We start from the raw sequence: 21,977 nt of genomic DNA, 5'->3' as shown, positions 1-21,977 counted from the left end.
CGACTTAGATAGAATTATATTTTATTTATTAATTATTGAGTCGGGAAGTAGGGTATTACATAGTGGTCTCAGATCAGGTCGGTCAGTCTGACCAGGTGTTATAGTGTGTCAGTAGTGTACGACTAATGCGTAAACACGGTCGGGTCAAGTGTCTTCTAATCTTTATTTGTTGATGTTGTTCAGAATATGCCTGGGAGAAATGATGGTGTTATTGCTGCTGCTTTGCAAGCAGTGGCTCAAGCTGTGCAGAACAATCTGAATAGAGTGAATTATGAGTTTCGCAACTTGTGAAATTTCCAGAGGAATAACCCGCCTACCTCCAAAGGTAGGTATGATTCAGATTGAGCGCCTGCTTGGCTGAAGGAAATTGAAAAGATTTTCAAGGTTATGTAGTGTACTGAAGCACATAAGGTGCAATTTGGTACGCATACGTTGGAAGAAGAAACTGATGATTGATAGAACAATACACGTCAGAGACTAGAGCTTGTAGGCGATGGAATCACTTGGGATGTATTCAGAGGAGAATTTATGGAATGGTGCTTTCCAGAAGATGTGCGTGGGAAGAAAGAGATCAAGTTTATAGAGTTGGAACAAGGGAATTCTACTGTTGTTGAGTATGCTACGAGGTTCGAGGAACTTGTGAAATTATGTCCACATTATAATGGTGCAACCGCAAAGGCTTCTAAATGAATTAAGATCGAAAGTGGGTTGCATCCTGAGATCAAGCAAGACATTATTTATCAACAGATTCGTCGGTTTCTGTAATTGGTGAACAAATGTAGGATTTCTGATGAGGACAGTAAGGCTCGGTCTGCTCATAATAAAAGTTTGAGTGAGAAGAGGGGAAAGCATTTGAATAGTGGTAAACCGTATATGCTCCAGTTGACAAAGGGAAACATAAGGTTTCAGAGGGTAAGAAGCCAAATGGGGGAGGGACTCCCGCTACTATCTAATGCTACGGGTGTGGTGGTGCATGACATCCCGCCAATGAATGCAAGAGTGATGAAAAGAAATGCTTCAAATATGGAAAGCCAGGACACCTTATTGCCGATTGCAGGACTAATGTGCCAACTTGTTACTACTGTGGGGAACCTGATCACATCAGCACCAACTGTCAAAAGCAAAAGAAAGCTCAGTCTATAGGGAAAGTGTTTGCACTGGCAGGATCTCAGACTACCAGTTCTGACAGGTTGATTCGAAGTACATGTTACATTCACAACATTCCTTTGATTACCATTATTGGTACGAGTGCGACACACTCATTTATTTCTGTTGACTCTATGAAAATATTGAGTCTTGTAGTGTCTACTTTGAGTAGTGGACTAGTTATCGATACTCCAACAATGGGTCAGTGACTACTTATTTAATCTTCTTGAATTTTCCTCCGTCAATCTATGGTAGAGACTTTGGCGTGGACTTAATTTATCTACCACTAAGTGATCTTGATGTCATTATGGGGATGAACTGGTTAGAATTCAACCATGTTCATGTCAATTGCTACAACAAGCCAATACGATTTCTTGCTCCTGATGATGAAGAAGAAGCTAGTTTCATATCTGCTAGTCAATTGGAAGAGTTGTTGAAAGATGAAGCTAAAGTGTTTACAATGTTTGCTTCCTTGTCCGTTGAGAGTCAAACAGTAGTTGAAGGGTTACCAGTGGTATGTGAACTTCTAGAGGCGTTTCCAGATGATATTTTAGATTAATCGTCGGAGAGAGGTGGAGTTTGCTATTGATCTTATTCCTGGTACTAAACATGTTTCTATAGCACCATACATAATGTCAACATTAGAGTTGGGAGAACTGAAGAATCAGTTGGGAGAGTTACTTGCAAAGAAATTTATCATACCAAGTGTGTCACCTTGGGGAGCTCCAGTGTTATTGGTAAAGAAGAAGGATGGTAGTATGCGACTATGTGTTAATTATCGATAGTTGAATAAAATGACGATTAAGAACAAGTATTCACTTCCGAGAATCGAAGATTTGATGGACCAGCTGGTAGGGTCTTGTATGTTTAGCAAAATTGATTTGAGGTCAGGTTACATCAGATCCGAGTTAAGGATGAAGATATTCAACAGACGGTGTTTAGAACTTGAAACAATCATTATGAATATTCGGTGATGCCTTTCGGAGTGTCAAATGCACCTGGTGTATTTATGGAGTATATGAATCACATTTTTCATCATTATCTTGATCATTTTGTCGTAGTCTTTATCGATGATATTCTAATTTATTCTAAATCGAATGAAGAGCATACAAAGCATTTCAGGATTGTATTATAGGTGTTAAAAGAGAATAAGTTGTTTGTGAAGTTATCAAAGTGTGAGTTCTGGTTTCAAGATGTGAGTTTCCTCGAGCATGTTATTTATGGTAATGGCATTGCAGTGGATCCATCCAAAGTAGACGCAGTGCTACATTGGGAGGCTCCTAAATTGGTTACAAAGATCAGAAGTTTCCTGGGGTTGGCAGGTTATTATCGCGTGTTTATCGAAGGGTTCTCAAATTTAGCCCTTCTGTTAACTCAGTTGACTCGAAAGGGTCAAGCCCATGTGTGGAATATTCATTGTGAAGAAAGCTTCAGAGAGTTAAAGAAGAAGTTGACTACAACTCCAATTTTGGTTTTTCCAGATCCTCGTGAACCGTTTGTAGTATATTATGATGCTTCTAAAATGGGTTTGGGTGGTGTATTGATGCAAGATGGTAAAGTGGTGGCTTATGCTTCATGACGATTGAGGGTACATGAGAAGAACTATACTTCTCATGATCTAGAGTTGGAAGTTGTGGTATTTATGTTGGAAATTTGAAGGCACTATCTTTATGGTTCAAGATTCAAAATGTTTAGCGACCATAAGAGTTTAAAGTATTTGTTTGACCAAAAGAAGTTGAATATGAGGCAGAAAAGATGGTTGGAATTTTTGAAGGACTACGATTTTGGCTTAAATTATTATCCAGGTAAACGTAATGTAGTGCTGATGCTTTGAGTTAAAAGTATCTACATATGTCGACGTTGATGATTAGAGAGTTAGATCTCATTGAACAATTTAGAAATTTGAGTATGGTTTGTGAACTGACACCAGTAAGTGTGATGTTGGGTATGTTGAAGGGGAATAATGAATTACTTAATGAAATTAGGGAGAATCAAAATCTAGATGTGAAGCTGGTAGATTTATTATCTTCAGTGAACCCAAACGAAGAAAGTGACTCTAAAGTGGATGAGCACGGAGCGCTGAGGTTTCGAGGTAGAGTATGCATTCCTAACAGTTATGAGCTGAAGAAGCTGATTTTAGAGGAAAGTCATAGAAGCAGTTAGAGTATTCATCTTGGAGCTACTAAAATGTATCAGGACCTCAAGAAAATGTTTTGGTGGCTAGGAATGAAGCGAGATATGGCGCAATTTATGTATGAATGTTTGGCTTGCTAGAAGTCAAAGGTAGAGCAACATAAACCTTCGGGTTTGATACAACCATTGGATATTTTCATAGTGAAAATGGGATAGTATTTCAATGGATATGCATGATTGTTGATAGACTAAAAAAATAAGCCTATTTTATTTCGATTAATATCAGTTTCCCATTACAGAAGTTGGATGAGATTTATATCAGGGTAACCGTGAAGTTACATTGTGTCTCGTCGAGTATAGTTTCTGATAGAGGCCTATGGATTATATCCAGATTTTGGGGAAGTTTACAGGAAGCTTTGGGTATTAAGCTGAGGTCGAGTTCTGCTTATCATCTGCAGAACGATGGTCAAACATAAAGAACCATTCAGTCATTGGAGGACTCGTGTACTCGAACAATGAGGTACTCAGGATGGTCATCTACCATTGATCGAGTTCACTATAATAACAGTTTTCATTCTAGCATCGGAATGGCGCCGTTTGAAGCATTGTACCATCAAAGGTGTAAGACACCTCTGTGTTGGTATGAGTTTGGTGAAAGTGTAGTACTTGGACCGAAAATTACCTAGCAGACTACTGAAAAGGTGAAGTTGATCCATGATAAGAGGAGGAGATATATGGAATTTAGGGAAGGTGATCATGTGTTCCTAAGAGGCAATCATGTGACTGGTGTTGGGCGTGCACTTAAATTAAAGAAACTTACTCCTAAGTTTATCGATCTGTATCCGATTTCTCATAGAATTGGAATCGTGGCTTATAGAGTGGCCTTGCCACCCAATCTTTCAAATTTGCATGACATGTTCCATGTGTCGCAACTTCGGAAATATATTCCTGATCCGTATCATATGATTCAGATGAATGATGTGCAAGTGAGAGACAACCTTACGGTAGAAGCATTTCTCGTGAGTGTAGCAGGGTATTCGTTACCATTAGAAATATTGACTAAATCCAAGGTAAATCATACAAGTCGAGTCGCCACCGCACTTCTATTTATCCAAAGGAATGGTTAGAAAGCGAACAAAAACCTAAAAGTTTTAACAAAAACTAGTAAAAGAAATAGAGATCTGGGTAAGGGGGTTGGTTATGTAATGGGAAGGTGTTAGGCACCCAAAACATCCTAGGTACTCATAGGGAGCCCTTTTCACATTTGTTGTAAGGTTGGTATTTTGTGAAAATTTATTTGTGCAAACATGATTGAAGGGATGAGAGAAGAATATACAAATTTATTTACATTTTGTGTTTGAATGGATAAACCCATTGCCTACGTACCATCTTAAAAAAGATTAGGATCAAAACCTCGTAGTTCGGGATAAAAATTTCAAAATGAGTTGGTGAATTGATTGGTCCAAAAGCCTTAAGGTCTTTTGTTATCAAAGGGAGAAAACTCAACCCAAAACCACAAGTCCACCATGTGAGGATAACTTCAATATGCTAGTGAGGGGTTAACCCTATAATAAGCATGGAAGGCTCATTGTCCATCACTAAGGACAAAGGTGAGTATTACATCTACCACAAAGATAACTCAAACCTAATAACTAAAGGTTATGGAAATATTTGATTAAGAAGTGGCCATTGAAACCACAAAAGAAAATTTGAATGGGTTATATTTACCAATTAGAAGTATATACAAAAAATGGTCAAAGTGGATTAAAAGGTTCAATTCAAAATAAGTATTATGAAGAGGAGGTTTGAAAATCAAAAGCATAAGGCTTAGGTTTCTAATGTTGAAAACAAATGAAATGTTTGCGCAAAAGGTTTTGGCTTGGGTTAGAGTGGAGAGAAGAAGAAGAATGGCTAAGTCCTAAGGAAAATAAAAGGTGAGGGATAAGAAAATGAACCACACTAGGAGTTCCTCTCTTGAGACCATATTGATGATCCAAGTAGCTCCCATCCTTTGGAATAAAGCAACCACAAAGTATAAGCAAACAAACAAGTCTCATATGAGATCCTCAATGCATCTTGTATCTTCCACTTTGGATGAACATGGCAATGGTCCTCCAATTAAGCTCAAATGGAAACTCCTAGCACAAAAGCACACACATCAAAAGTTCCATGAAGTAAAATAAGAATGGACAAGAGAAGGTTTAGAGATTTGGTCCTTCTAATCCATCATCATTAAGATCCTTTTTTACTCCAATTTTGCATAAGGAAAGGTCCTAGAATCTAAGTCCAATTCTCCATTTCTTTGCATAGGGAAGGTCCTAGAAACTAAGTCCATTTCTTTGCACTTTGGTCCACAACAAACAAAACAAAACACAAGCACAATAATATATACACAACTATGTGCTCAAGTGAGCAAAAGGCAAATGATATTAACATAAACATGTGCTCAAATGAGCAAAGGAAAAACAAATGGATAATATGTGCAAGAATAGTAAGTTGCCTTAAAGTAAATTGCATAAAGTAAATTTCATTAAGTAAATGTTAAATGTTAATTGTCAATAGTTAGTGTTAGTAGTTAGTGTGCCATAAGGCAAATTTAGCGCTATGTTAAGCAATCGTAATTGGACTTATGTAGAAGTCACAACTATCTGAGGCCGGTCAATAATAATGTAGGCAACAAACACAGGTTAGGAGTCTTGATTAGTGAACCAAGTCCCAACAACTTGCCATGCCAAAAAGAAGAGAATTGATCTTGTATTGGTTTAAGCCCTTTGCATGATTTAAAAGACAGCCTATCCTTAATGCAAAGCCATTCACTTGATCAATTGATCAAGATGAATTAGATTTGAATCAAGGAAGGTTAAATCCTTCTAATAAATGCTAACTTATCAACCTTCAATTCATTGATCAAAGAAATAAAAAGAAGAAGAAGAAGAAGGAGATGAAGATGAATAATGGAGAATGGAAATGACAAAATAAAATGCATTAAATGGAATAAAATGTATCAATCCTCATATGTTGACCAATAATATTGAAAGTCAAGGTCAAACAATCCAAAACAGAAGTGAGATGAAGATTGGAAGTCAAGAAAAGAATAAAATATTTTTTGGCATTTTTAATATTAAAAATAAACTTGAATTAAAATATTAAAGAAAGGTCAAACTTCAAAATCACTTCAAATCAACCTTGAAAGGTCCAAGTGATTTATCCTAAGTTCAACAAGGTCAAACAAATATTGACAAAAAATTTCAGCATTTTTAAAAGTCAGAAACTATTTTTAATCAATTAAAAACGAATAAAAATAACCTAATTGAACTAAAATCTCAAATAAATCTCAAATCAATTCAAGAATTGATGAGAATATTTTTCATAGATCCATCATAATTCAAATAGGTTAGGAAAATATTTTTGTATTTTTTGAATATCAGAAACTATTTAAAATGAATTAAAAATAACCAGAAAAGAGAAAATTCATAAAAAATATCAAATGATAAAATAAAAAATATTAAAAATCAGAAATAGAAACTAGAATTTATTTGGGAAATAGTGCAATTGGTCCCATATTTTTTGGAATTAAAATGAGAGAGATATGATTTTTTGAAATAAATAGAAATAAACAAAATAAAAACAGAAATTGAAATAATGCAAAAAAACGAGAGCCCTTGGATCTGAGCTCATTAATTGAGCTGACAGATCCAAGGATCCAGAGGCGCGCGCTCATGAAACACCACAGTCAATGCCACCACATGGGAAAGAATAAAAGGTCATAATAAGCAATGGCTATGATTGAATCTGGAGATCACATCCAACGGTCCAGATTCAAACTGGACATGATGAAGCCACCGGAGCCTTCATCTTCTCCGGCAAGCTTCCCAGATTCTGGCCAAGTTGCAGAAAATAAAAAGGCAACCAAAACGTGCGATCTATATATCAATCGAAAGAGGAAGTGATGTACATCACTCCTATGCCATGCACTTCCACTCTAGATCCCTATAAATGGAGAAATCAGAGCTGGAAGTATGATGGTGTTCATCATGAACTTCATGTTTTTGCAAAATTGAAAGCACAAATCAAACGCCTCTATTGAGAGGACTTCAGCCAACATTAGATCCAAGCAAAAAGGTCCATGGATGAAGAGAATCGAGGAAATTACCAGTTGGAGTGCAAGCTTGAGTTCTGGTGAATTGAGCAGGATACCTTTCTTGCTTTATCAAAACAGAAGTTCAATGGATCAAGGTGAAGAGGTCTAGGAACTTTTAGATCTAAGAAAACAGTCGAGGAAACTGAATTCTAGATCTGAAATTTTTAGAGAAAAGAGAGAGTTTCTTTGAGTATGGTTGAGGTTTCAATTCAGCAGAGGTTCAGGCGCCTTCAGGTTAGTGAAATGAAGCTCATATGCAATGTATTTATAGGCAAGGCAATGCTGAATGCATGATTTGAAATTTGCATGAATGGAAAGGGCCTCCATGCATGGGCCTGTACAGACGCATGGAGGGCCCAATTCCACTTGGTTTTGGAAGCTGATCAACATCATGTACAAATTGGACGTGCAGATTGTGTATTAATGGATCATTCATGGCAATTGAAATGATTTTCACAAAATGCACTATTACATTAAAGCCTTCGAAAATGCCATGTCCAAAATCAAAATGCAAGCTTATGAGTAATGGTTGGAAAGCTTATTGCATAAGGAACAAATGTCATGTTGGTCAAAACTTCATTTGGGCCTTGGAAATTAGTGAAATTTGAGCTTGAAGGGTGATGTGCAAAACATGTCAAGGCAAGGTTTCTAAAATTGGCCAACTTTCAAGCCTCTCTATTTTGATGATGCAAGCTCCAAATGGAAAAACCTCCAACATCAAAGTTATAGATCTTTTCAAGACAATCAAAATGGACTTAAATTTTGCATCATTAGTATTTTTGATGAAAGAGTTATAGGCACTTGAAGTTGGACTTTTTTGACTTTTAATGCCTTTGGTCAAAAAGGACCTATAATGTATTGCATTATCACATGTATTTTCTTTGAGATTTTGAAATTTTGTCCAACATAACATTTAAAGTAGACATCTTAAGCTTTCCAATGAATTTGATATCACCTCAAAATCATAAAAAATGAGTGAGTTATGTCCTTGGGAAGTTGACCCAAAATTAGGGTTTCAGTCAAAATGACCTATAATGTATTGGAGTGGAAAATGGTCTTTAAAGCTTCAAATCAATTTTTGATGAACATGAAAGTTGTTCATATTGTCCTTAAGAACATGTTTGATTTTGGAACCATCTCCATTTGACCAACACATAAAAAGTTAGGTCTCAGTACATTTCAAAATAGTTAGATGAATTGACTGATCAACTTCTCAAGTCCATGACTCATACCTTGATGAATTTATGATTGAGTACACTCAAACAAGTTCAAACATGTATGAAATGATGAATTAAATAACTTCCCTTGATTATATTTGACCATGGGCTGAGGTTGCTTCATGAGCAAGGCATTGTGATGCACATATGAATTAGGGTTTCTCTGAGGAACCAGCCTCAAATCCTTTGACTTGCTTTGATCAAACATGATGAATTGAGATACTAGGGAGGCATATTTTATGGATGAGAGCTTTGGGAACCATTACCATGCTTGCTTTCTCCTCCTCTTGACCATGTCTTTGTACCAATGACCTCCTAGAAGCTTTTGACCTTGTGGTTACTCAAGCTACAAACAAAAGATGTTAGTGACATATTTTTGTGCTTTTGGTTAGTGAATAAAATGAGAAAAGCAAGGATATACAATTCAAGCATGCTTGGTGATCTCAAACCACTCACAAATAGTCCCACCCAAAGGCAAGGGGAACCAAGATGCTTATGATCCTTGAGGCTATGCAAATGCAATGTTATGATGCCATGAGGGGTCTTAGGGACAAAATTAGGGTCTTACAGTGAGGATTTGGGACCGAGAGTTGAAGAAGCTGAGGGGTGAAGCTACACAAAATAAGCACCGAACGCAGTGCACACTCGAAGATACAACAGAGTCGCCACCAAACTTTATTTATCCCAAAAGAGGGAAGGGAAAATATCTATAAAACCCAAGTGAAAGAGAAATGGGTAAGGAAGTCAGTTATGCAAGGGGAAGGGATTAACACCCATCACATCCATGGTACTCTATGGGAACTGTTTTTAATGCTCTTTCTTAAATGGGTGTTTCTATCTTCATGTACCTGCAAAACCTAAAATATGTTAGGAAAAGAGTGCTCGAGGAGGATTGTGGCCCTTATGCCTACGTATTCTCATTGTGCAATGAGAAAGTCAGAGCCTCGTAGTTCGTGGAAGCAAAGAAAGAAAAGAGGGAAAGGAAAGAAAGCGGAGAAAGTACTCGCCAATGATTCTCATCCTCGTGCCTATGTATCCTTATAGTGAAATAAGGAAGTCAGAGCTCCATAGTTAGGAGGACATAGACTGAAAAAAGATGAGATTAAGGGTGGTGTTTAAGCCAAAGGAAAAGAAAAGGCTTACAAAGCACTAGGACTGACATGGTAAGTAAGGAAATCAGGAACTTGTCAAAGCACTAAGACTCACATGACAAGTATCTTACCAAAGCATTGGGTCTCATATGGTAAGGTAGAAGAAATTGAAGGTGAATAGCGATCCAAAACACAACGGAAGTTAAAAATTTCTCCTTTAGTGATCCTTACGAATGGGCATGATCAGTGATAGAATCGTTACCTCTTGTGGCGATTGAAACCTTTGATGCAAATTGAAGGAGTGATCACGAACGTTGAATGGTGACAATACCTCTACTTAGTCCATACGAACGGATTCCTTCAGTCTCAGTGCTAGCTGCTACGAATGAAAGCTTTGAGTGAGAGAGAGAGAGAAACAAAATTTTCATTTGAACAAATGCTTCTGCACAAGGGTTCTATTTATAGAACCATTTGTGTGGGTTGTAAGCTAAAAAGCCCACTTAAGTGTATGTGGCCCATATCTTATGATATACCAAAATCACTTAAGCACGTGGTACCTTACCATATTTCATATTCTACTTAAGTGCATCGTATCTTACGATGTTCTACAATTCACTTAAGTGCACCGTACCTCACGATGTTCCTTATTTACTCTATCTCTCATCAATCCGTCCTTTTTGTGTGTGACCCTTTAGGTTTTTGCGGCATTGGCAATTATATTAAATCACGCATTTAACATAATAAACAGTGAGCGGTATCTAGCAACACATCTCTGCTACCCAAGACACGAAAATTTCATGTGATCTTACAAATCCTTTTGTGATAATACTTATGTGTACAATTATCCTTTTGCCCTTATATGTCTATATTGAACACAAGGCATAAACCGTGTCATCCTTGTCCAATTCAATATTGGGCCCGTAGACATTTATCCTGTTATGCAGGATGGGCAAATTCCATCTAGGTCACTCATGCCCCTCAACATGCTTCGTGGAGTACACATCAACTATCTTTATGGTCATCCAGTTACGAACAACGTTTGATCAACAATAAGACACTCGACTCTACATCTAGGGTCCATAGTAGTTTCAGGTTGAAGGGTGGTATACACCATTATCACCATGAGAATAACTTATGACCCTTTGCATAACATTCTATATAGTATTGTCATAGCAGGTCAACCCAGTATAAATATTACTCCTAATAGTCATACCTATGTTTAAGACTTGATAACTCCTTATCCATGATCCATGAGATGTGATCATCAGTCTATATACATAATAATCTTAATGCTTTAGTATTATCCCACTTCACAACAAAGCTCGACTACAGATGCTTTAAGAATAATGTCCTTATGTTTAATGGGATCTCATGATTAAGTCACACTTGATACATTAAACGACCTAGCTATTCTAGGGATTTTATTAAACGAACATAATAAAGAAAAAACCTTTTATTACTAATAAATAATTCGATACAAGTACCAAAAGTATTGGTATCTAGGGCTTACACCAACAGAAATAGGAACTTGTCAAAACATAGGGACTCATTAGCAATGGTCTTACCAAAGCACTGGGTATCACATGGTAAGAGGATGGTGTTTAAACCATGAAAGGATATAGGGTTAACCATAAAGGTGTGTACCTGAATTATGGTGTCAAAACCAAGAAATAGGGGTTAACCAAAGAGGTGTGTTCCAAAGTTGTGGTTATCATAACCAAGAACAGAAAGGTAAAGGTGGTGTCAAAAATAAGAAAGGGGGTTAACCAAAGAGGTGTGTCCCAAAGGAGGTATATAACCATGACGATGTCAACCTGAATTGTGGTGTCATAGCCAAGAACATAAAGATAAAAGTGGTGTCAAAACCAAGAAAGGGGGTTAACCGTGAAGGTGTGTCCCTGAATTGTGGTGTTATAACCAAGAAATGAAAGATAAAAGTGGTGTCAAAACCAAGAACAAAAAGATAAAAGTGGTGTCAAAACCAAGAAAGAGGTGTATTACCATGAAGGTCTTAACCCAAAGTTGTGGTGTCAAAACCAAGGAATGAGGGTTAACCATGAAGGTGTGTCCCAAAGAAAAGGATAAGGGGTTAACCACAAAATGTGTGTCCCTTAATTGTGGTGTTAAAACCAAGAACAGAAAGATAAAAGTGTTGTCAAAACCAAGAAAGGGGTTTATAACCATGAATGTGTCAACGCAAAGTTGTGGTGTCATAACCAAGGAATGGAGGTTAACCATGAAGGTGTGTCCCAAAAGAAAAAGATAAGGGGTTAACCAAAGAAGGTGTGTCCCTAGCAGAGATTGCAATGATGTTTAAACCAAAAGGAAAGATAAAAGGAGCCATAGGGCCAATTGCAGACTTGACAGTGAATTGATTGGAATTGCACTAAAGTCTATTAACAGAGACAAATACTCTGAGCAACTGAGTCATTCATCCCGTACTTATATATATTATAGACAAGTGTAGGAAAGATTCCATATCATCATTCTATGTTTCTTAAGGCTCATGGCATACAAGCCTAGTCAATGTCTGACAAGTTGTTGAAGAAGATTCCCAAAGATGCTTGTGGGGATGAGTCAGATGAACTGAGATCTGCTGAGGAAATATGTAGTCCACTGTAAGTCTTGTACTTGTTGAGCGAATAAAGCTCCAAAGTGACAAAGACAAGTCCTATCAAGTGATCAAGGGACTTATGATCACTTGACAAAGACTAAGGGGAAGTGTAACAAATGAAAGGACCTAGTTGATCAAAGTGGAATTTGATCAAACCAAATCAAAGGAGTGAGATTGATGAACAAACAATATGCATGATCATACAAAAACTAGCATAAGGTCTCATTGTTAGGTAGCCCAAGAAAAATCCATGTGGGTGCAAAGTGTAATTTCCTATGTCTCATTGTTAGGTTGCCCAAGAGAAAGTCATGTGTGTGCAAAAGTGTGCTAAACCTAAGCAGATGAATGCAAAAAGCAAGAGGCATAAAATAGATGAACACAAATCACAAGTTCAAAAGTTACACAGGAGCAAAGGCAAGTCAAAGTGTCCACAAGGTCCATGGGTGCAAGGTCACTCCAAGTCAAGTAAAGGGTCTAAATACTAAGTCCAAGGTCCAAAGAGGTCATAAATACTACAAGTCAATCATAGGTTTAAGATCAAGTCAAAGTCACTTTATCATGTTTTGATTCATTAAGATTAACAAGCATATCAATCAAACAAGATAAGAAGCAACAGCTGAATAAGGCAAAATGAATAGAGTATGAAGTGAGATTATGATTAATGAGACATAAAAGTAAAGTGCATTAAGTAAATGACATAAACTAAATGACTTGAATTTAAAGGGCAATAATTAAATGGCAATAAAATGAAGTGCAATAAGTAATGTTAGGAGTTAGTGGTCAATTGATTGTGTCGGGACAATTTAGCGCTATGTTAAGGAATCATAAGTAGGCTTATCTAGAAGCCATACCTATCTGAGGTCGGTAAATAACAATGTATGTCAGATATGTTAGAGAATTAACACATGGATTGAATAAACAATGAGTATAACGAGTTAGGGTAGCTAGGGGGTGTGGAATCGGTGTTCGGTATGACCAATCTGATCGTCTGTGTGTAAAAGTATTTTTAATAAAATATTAATGTTTACTACTTATGCTAAAAAAAATTATAATATACACTGGTGTCAAGTCAATTGACATTTCCTTTGTCAATTTGTACACTGACGCCAATTGAAATGACAACACCATATGTAGTCGTCAATCCAATTGACACCTCTATTAGAAAATATAGAGTTGTCGCCGATTCGCATGACAACAACACTTCGTCCCAAATTTTTTTGTTTGAAAGTGGGATACTTTGGGATTTTTTTAAAAATCTGGATTATTATAGGAATAAATTTGAAAAAGTGGATTATTTGAATAAAAAAATCATCATTTATATATATATATATATATATATATATATATATATATATATATATATATATATATATATATATATATATATATATATATGTCAATGATAAATATTTGAAATGTATTTTTTATACATATTAGTAACAAATATGTGTTTAATAGTAATTAATGAAAGATATTTATTATAATAATCTATTAGAATATTAATTCCTTGTTGTGTTTAATATTAATCAATGAAAAATATTTGTCATATATTTTATTTTAATTAAATGAACACAATTGAGTGATGTTTATTTGTGTAAATCCATGTTGTGAAATACTCTATTTTTTAATTTATTAATATTTAAAAATATAGAATAATGTTTGAAAAAATAGAATTTATTGTAAGTTGTATATATAGAATAATGCCTTAAATATTCAGTAAAATGAGTTAGATATCACAATTAAAAAAGTGATGTAAAAGTGACCCGATCATGAAATGAATAACAATTTTGATAAATCTACATTATACTTAAATTATTATATTAAAATTGTTTTTATTTTTATTTAAAATATAAAAAATATATAATTTAATTAATTAATTGATTAATGATAAATATTTGTTCATTTTTTTTCCGTAGTGTTCAACACATAATCAATTAAATATTTCAGGCATGTAAAAATATGATGACTTAATTTCAAACTCTAGATTTCATGTAAAATGTCCTTAAATTTTTTTTATAATTTTTATTTTGACGATAATTTTTAAAAAAAATATTTTTTAATCACAAATATTTGTTTCATATAGAATTCTTATCTAATTAAAATTAGATTAAATTACAGTTTTAGTCCACAAAATTAATCTTACCATTATAATTCAAACAAATTTAATCTCCTTATTTATTTTGACGCTCTCAGCACTAATTACAGTTTTTGATGATATTTTTTATTTTTTAACTTATATTTTTATCTACAAAGTTCAATAATAAATTTATATTCAATTATTTGTCATGTTTTACAAGTAATTTGTCATTTAAAAAATTAAAACATCGTTAGTTTTAAGTATAAAAGTATGAGAGGGGATCAAAACTGTTTAAATTTAAAATAGGGGACCACAATTGTTTAAATTTAAAATCAAGAAAATATTTTCGTAAATCAAATAAAATAGAGAGAGGAAAACGGTAATTAAACCTTAAATTAAATATTTTATTGTTATTACTATTGTAATTTTAAATATATAAAATAAATTTTTAATTTAATTAATTAATTAATAACAATTAAATATGTGTCAAGTTAGTAAAATTGTATGTATTAACTACTTTTTGTTGACTCACTTTTTAAATTTAATGCAACATCAATAAAATGAAATATTCAAAATAAGACTTAACTGTAAAAAGATATAGCAAAATAAATATTTTAATATATATTTATTTAAGTTTTGAAGAAATTACAAATATATGCTTGAAAAAAGACTAGTGTCTTTCAATTGAATATATATATATATATATATATATATATATATATATATATATATATATATATATATATATATATATATATATATATATATATATATATATATATGGGTTTTTTAGTATTTTTGGTAGTAGTTTGTTGTGTAAAATTTATATAGAGATTAGGATCTAAAGAAGTGCAAAAACATTTATTTTTTTATCAAAAAAATATATTCAACTTATTATATAAATTCAAATTCTATTGTCCAAGACAAATCTAGTATCCTTAGAGAAAAAGTAATGAAACAAAAGAACGTATGCAATTGTTTGAGACAATCACATGGGCCCTCCTCTAATTTTGACAATGAAACAATTGACAGCTAGCTCAAATATCAACCGATGAAGAAACTTCCATATTATGAAAAAGAAACATTTGCCCATGATTAGATATATGCTTCACCACCACACGAAAGAATCAAACATCAACAATTGTTTGACAAATTGAAACTATATAACCAAAATTTTAAGAAAGGAATAAACAGAAATTTCTTCCACAATTCCACATGTAACTTCATAGATCATAGCACTTTCATTCATTGTGTTGCTTTAACATGCACTATAAATTAATTCTTTCTTGTTCTTTAATATCAAAACTTTAAACCAAAAACTAGAAGGAAGCAAGAAGAGAGATTAATAGAGGAAAATTTATCGTTCATTTTTGGAATATGGATGTAGCTGCTGGTGGCGGTTTCAAAACCGTTACTTCTCCTGTTCCTTACCTCTATAGTGGCATAGCTCTCATGCTTGCAATTGCAACGTTTGCATTAATTGTTCTAGCTTGTTCTTGTCATGATAATTCAACATCTACCACTTTAGCAAATGAAGAGAAAACTATCAAGAATGTGGAAAAGGTGATGGATTTAGAGCCTAAGATTGTTGTAATAATGGCTGGAGATAGTAATCCTACATACTTGGCTAAACCTGTTTCATCAACATGCCATACTGAAGAAATGGTTTAGACATAAGCATCTTTTCAAATTGTGATTGTGTTGTGGAAAATGCTGCTGATTCATTCAAACTTACAATTGTGATGGTTATGGAGAATTCTAGCCATGGTCATGATTGAAATCATCAGCACAATGGAGGGAAAATGAAGAAGAAAGAAAAATAGCTACTATTAATGTTTTCTTGTCCATTGATGCTTATTTGTACTATTTATTTAAACTCATGATAATTGTATGAGATGTGAAGTCTTAGAGTAGAAATGATATGAAGTATATATGGTTGTTTTAGATTTTGGAGGGATGATTTTGAAAGAATTTAGTTTGTATACAATTGAGAATTATATCTTCTGAGTAAAAATAAATAAAAGTTAAATTTTTTGGAATAGTAAAAGAGAATTGGTTTTACTGTGTAAAGAATATGTGTATTGATCAAGTATGAACATGAAATTGGTTTCAAATTTGATTTTAGAGAGTCCTAATAATCCGTAATTTGTTAATATTTTGGCCAGCGTTAAGGATGATACTTGAAAATATTCTGACGGACAAATCATTATTTGAATGAGGCAAAGTGAAGTATTTTAGATTTTAAAGAGAGTGAATATTGAATTTTATGTTTGTCCCTCTTTTATAAGTCAATTCTAGAGTTTTAATGGATCAAGGACCTTCGTGCGCAGGACTGGTGTCAAAATATTAGTTGTTATGTCATCTAACGGTCCTTATTGAATCACTTTTCCAAGGTCCCACAATCTTCTTTCTGGCGCACTTTTCTAAATAGTAGTTCGACCTAACCGTTCACAAGGTTATGTCGGGTCGGGCCATCTTTTTTATTGGCTCATACACTTGTTGGATTGTTATTGTCGTGGAGGTCACCATAGGTGGGAACAATTTCCCCCAAACCTGGTCGGACGAAGGCAAAGGGTTGTTTGTTATTTTAGTTTATTATGGTAGTAGTATTAATGGATCATCAACATGGCACATACCTTTTAATCTTTGTTATTATCTCTTTATTTTGTCAAGAAACAATATGATTTCTTGAGATTTGGTGTCTTCGCTATTTCCATAAGTTTATTTGCAATGCTTAAGGTGATGTCCTATCACTAGACATAGTGTGATTGTTATTTTTGAGAATCTTACTTGTAATTAGAATTTTGATGATTTTATATTTGATGATGCGGTACTTGTTTATTGGTGGATATATAGCCTTTCAATTCTATTGCCTTTAGATTGTTGGATCTCCACCTCCCAGACTCCTTCTTGAGAAAAATGTGCATAAATATTTAAATGTGTTATGTTTTTCCCTCTTTCTACCTCTGATTTCTTTGTGCAAGTTTCATTCATATTGAGAGCGTTGTTGCTTTCTTCCCTCTTGAGTGCTCTAATTTTTCCTTCAACTTTCTCAAAGCTCCTTTTTGCTAAGTTCTTATTATTAATTACTAGTTTTATATTTCTTCGAGGGCTATATCAAATAGTTTGATGAGGTATATTTAATTTCCCTTCTTTTATTCCATATTTTCTCCTTTGATTAAGGTTTTAGTTTAGGTGCTGGTGTTCGATTACTGGTACACACTATTTTTGTCGTCATTCCTTACATGGGAAAGAGAGGGATGAACATTATTTTCCTTTAATCTCACTCTTCGATCTACCTTATTAGGTATAATGATTCATGTCATCAAGTATTCTTATAAGTCTATAATTGATGAAGAGAAATGGTGTTCATGCTCTTGGGTAAATGAAGTTTACATGAGTACTCCTTTGATGTACCTCGATTCAATAGAATCGGAAAAATAAGAGGTAGTTAAAGAAGTGGGAGGCCCCTTTGATGCCTGAAGAGTTGTCGTCCAATTTTTTTTCAAGAGTTTCTTCACCCTTCCTTCTAGGTGTTTGAAGTTGTTTTCAATTAATTGAAGTTATTTCTCCCCTTTATTAACCTTTGAGCAAGAATTTATTTGTTACATGGTGGTGGGATCCTCACAATTGCACCCTAATTGTTGTACCTTTATTAGAGCTTTTCGAGAAGCGTCTCTGAAGGTTTTATTAAGTTTTTTTCTCTTATACGACATAATCCCTTTAAAGAAATCTCATAAGATGTTTGAAGTCTTTACAAAGTATTTGAAAAAAATTAAGTTTCACTACATTGTTGTAAAGTATCTTACAATCGAGACCCACGTGAATGTCTATTATTTATAGGAAGAAGTTGGCAAAATGATTTGTATACCTAAGTTTCCTTGATGCTGAAATGAAAACATTTTTGTCATTCAAAAGAAAACCTTGTTTTTAAGGTGTCACATCTCTCTATATTTGAGGGGGAATGTCTCTCAGCAATCCAAGGTTTTATTAAGGGTTTCAACCAGATCTTTTTTCTTTGACCGCAAGTCCAACGGGTAACATATGGAGTATCGACATATGTATACATTGTTTCTTGTTTATTCCCTTAACCGGGAGGATGCCAAGAGTCTACTAGGTGTGTTCGACTATCTTCTTAGTCGTGCTTTAACTTTTCTCCGTGGATTATTAACTTAATTTTATTTATTTATATAACATGGCAATAGATGAAAAACTTAAAGCTTATAAAAAGTCTCGAGCTCATGCTCTTGCCAAGGCTTCCCTTGTAAAAGTTGTTCATAATGCCCAAGTGATTTAGGAGGTGAGAAACCCTTCAATTTATGGTGGATGATATGACGGTGTCTCCTCACTATGTAATAGTGGATGACTATTCTCACTAGGTCTGGGCAATTTTCTTATCTCACAAAAGAGATGCATTTGTTGCCTTTTGCACATTGTTCCAACTTATCCAAAATGAAAAAGGCTTAAGCATGACGCCTATCCGAAGTGATCACATGGATGAATTTCAAAATATAGAAGTTAATGACTTTTGTAATGAAAATGGGATTGAGCACACCTTTTTCTACTCCACAAACTACCGAAGAAATGAGGTACTTGAATTAAAAAATATATCTATTGGAGAGATTGCGAGGATGATGTTCAATGAGACTAACCTTCCTAAGTATTTTGAGGTTGATGTAGTAAGCATTGCTTGCTATGTAATGAATCGTGTCTTGATAAGATCAATTATAAAGTTGATTCCCTATAAATTATACAACAGAAAGAAGCCCAATATTTCTCACCTCACTGTTTTCGGATGCAAATAATTTGTCCATAATAACAAGAAGGATAACCTTGGAAAATTAGATGCTAATATTGATGAAGGTTTATTCCTAGGATATTTCACTTCTAGTAAAGATTTTAGAATCTTTAATAAGATAATCGTGACTATAGAAGAATCATTCCATGTTACCTATAATGAAACTAAAACCAAGTTGGTAGAGGTATAAGTGTTTGATTGTGTAGGTATCATGATGAATACTCTTCTAGAAAACAAAGATCAAAACCAAAATAAAGATCAATATCAAGATACAATTAAATACCAAAATAAATATCAAGATAGAGAAAGACCAAGATCAAAATAATAATAGAACTAAAATTAATAAAAACAAAGAAACAATTAATGTTCATCGAGATCTACCTAAGGAGTGGAGGATAACAAAATACCATTCATTCCAAAATGTCATAGGATATATTTTCAAGGGAGTCACAAATCGGCACTCTCTTAACTAGGTATGTAACTTTATGGATTTTATTTATAAAGTTGAGGCAAATGATGTAAATGAACCTTTCATTGACGAGCATTAATCTCTTGCTATGCAATATGAGTAAAATCAATTTGAGAGAAATAATGTTTGGAAACTAGTTCATAAACGTTTGTCTAAACTTATGACAATAATAAGGGTACAATCAACACTAATGCATCATACTTACAACTACTCCTACCTTACAACGGTTGGTCAGGCGTGGTGGTATCCCTTTTCCCACAATTATGAAATGGCTTTTACGTAGTAATGGGGCTAATCGATTCAGTTTGGGATATTATGTTTTCCATCTTAATGGATTTCTTTATGGCCTTCAAGGGATAAAAAACCAAGTGAAAGTGTTCATTTGGAAGAAGCGTATGATGTTATGGCTAGTAGTTTTTTTCAATCGCTCTGCCTCGACCCACTTTGTTTACGTAATTGATGGATATAATCAAGAACTTCAGTTCTTATAGTGCTAAGGGGAAAAGTACTAGTATATCCATTCTCCACTAAGGGAATTTCCAAGTAAAGGATAGGCTGCTCATTTTTTCCATAGGGAGGTGTATATCACTATGTTTATGGAACTCACCAAATTTCTGGATGTGTATCTTGGCTTCTTTGTTCATGGCTGGCCAAAAATAACCGCCTCAAACGCTTTTATTTGCCATCATTTTTCCTTCTAGGTGTTCCCTTGTTGAGCCTTTATGAATATCTTCCAAAAAAATATTTTCATCCTTCTTTTGTAAGACACTTTAATAAGGGATTAGTAAATCCTTGTCGACAAAGACAATCTTTGACAAGAGAATATGAGCAATTTTTTCTTTATATACTTGATGCTCCTATTTTTGTCCTCGTCACTATGTATGGTAGCTCTTCGTCTTCCTCGATGATGTTTACCTCATAATTTATACTAGGGCTTATTGTTGGAAATTCCCCAAAATCTATGGAGAATTTCAATCAATCTTGATGAATAAGATTGTTATCACCCACACAATGACAATAAAAGAAAAGAACAATGGAGAAAGAAAGAGTGTAAAGAACGATGAAGGAGAAGAAGAATATAAATTCTGCAGAGTTTTCTCTGCCCACAAACTGTGGAAAACTTCTTATTCACTTTGCAACTGCAAAATACTGTGAATACAATGTTATGAATGCTCTATTCACTTTATTACAAAAATAAGGGTTACTCCCTATATTTGTAGATTTAGGTTAACTTGGACCTCAAGCCAAAGCCCAAAACTCTAAAAGCCCAAAATAGCTAACACTACTAAAATAGACCTAAGTCGAAATCCTGTGTGAAGCAACATGCTTCGACACTTCAACACACTAACACAACTCAACATACTAGGTGGTTTGACACTTCCTTGTTCTGTCGAGCAACCTGCTTCAAAACAAGGAATTACAATTCAACACACCACCTAATTCATTGTGTCTAAGGTATCTACATTCATCATAGCTCTTAGTCTTTTGAACACTTCGACCTGTACTCCCTTCGTCATGATGTTTGCGATCTGATTCTCAGTTCTGCACTGTTCCACATTCATCTTCCCATCTGCTACCTGCTCTCGAAGATAATTGAACCTCATTTCAATGTGCTTGCTTCGACCATGTGCTATCGGATTCTTTGCCAAATTGATATCTGACATGCTGTCGATCCTCATGGTAATTACTCCATGGCTCTTCATTGTTATCTCTTCGACCAGATTCACCATCTATGTTGCTTGACATGCACAAAGGGAAGCAACTATGTGTTCTTCTTCGCACGATGATAATGCCACTACTGGATCTTTATTCGAACTCCAAGCAACTGGTGCACCACCTAGCATAAACATATAGCCCACTGTGGATTTTTGATCCTCAGCATCACTACACTAACTTGATTCGGTGTATCCCACTAATTTGCATTCTTTTCCTTCATCACCTGCAGGAAACAAAATGCCATAGTCGAGAGTTCCTTTCAGATACCTTAGTATCCTCTTCGCCGCTGCTAGATGTGATACCTTTGGCTTCTGCATGAACCTACTCACCATACCTACATTGTATGCTAAGTCAGGCCTTGTATGACAAAGGTATCGAAGTGACCCAATAAGTCTTTTGTATTGGGTTTACATCATCTTCATTTAAATCTTTCGACAGTTGTAATCTGGGCTCAGCTAGAGTTGAAGTTGGGTTGCAATCTTGCATCTCAAATCTCTTGAGAATTTCGCCTGCATACCTTCTTTGATGCATCATAAAACCTCTACCACTCTTGTAGAATTCTATACCAAGGAAGT

At 34.5% G+C, this 21,977-nt stretch overlaps 1 protein-coding gene across 1 annotated transcript; it reads left to right on the top strand.

Annotated features, from left to right (window-relative positions):
• Positions 1–15,577: 15,577 nt before the first annotated feature.
• Positions 15,578–16,363, top strand: LOC127115509 (protein GLUTAMINE DUMPER 5). Its single transcript, XM_051047039.1, has one exon. The coding sequence runs from the start codon at positions 15,797–15,799 to the stop codon at positions 16,088–16,090; it is 294 nt and encodes a 97-aa protein (XP_050902996.1). The 5' UTR covers positions 15,578–15,796; the 3' UTR covers positions 16,091–16,363.
• Positions 16,364–21,977: the final 5,614 nt, after the last annotated feature.

The sequence above is a fragment of the Lathyrus oleraceus genome, chromosome 1 (assembly GCF_024323335.1).
Source record: "Lathyrus oleraceus cultivar Zhongwan6 chromosome 1, CAAS_Psat_ZW6_1.0, whole genome shotgun sequence".
Lineage (NCBI taxonomy): Eukaryota > Viridiplantae > Streptophyta > Magnoliopsida > Fabales > Fabaceae > Lathyrus > Lathyrus oleraceus.
This window is presented reverse-complemented; position numbering and strand designations above follow the sequence as displayed.

Bases quoted from the DNA above. Each gene is read 5' to 3' on its own strand.
- LOC127115509 (XM_051047039.1), top strand. From the start codon at position 15,797: ATGGATGTAGCTGCTGGTGGCGGTTTCAAAACCGTTACTTCTCCTGTT.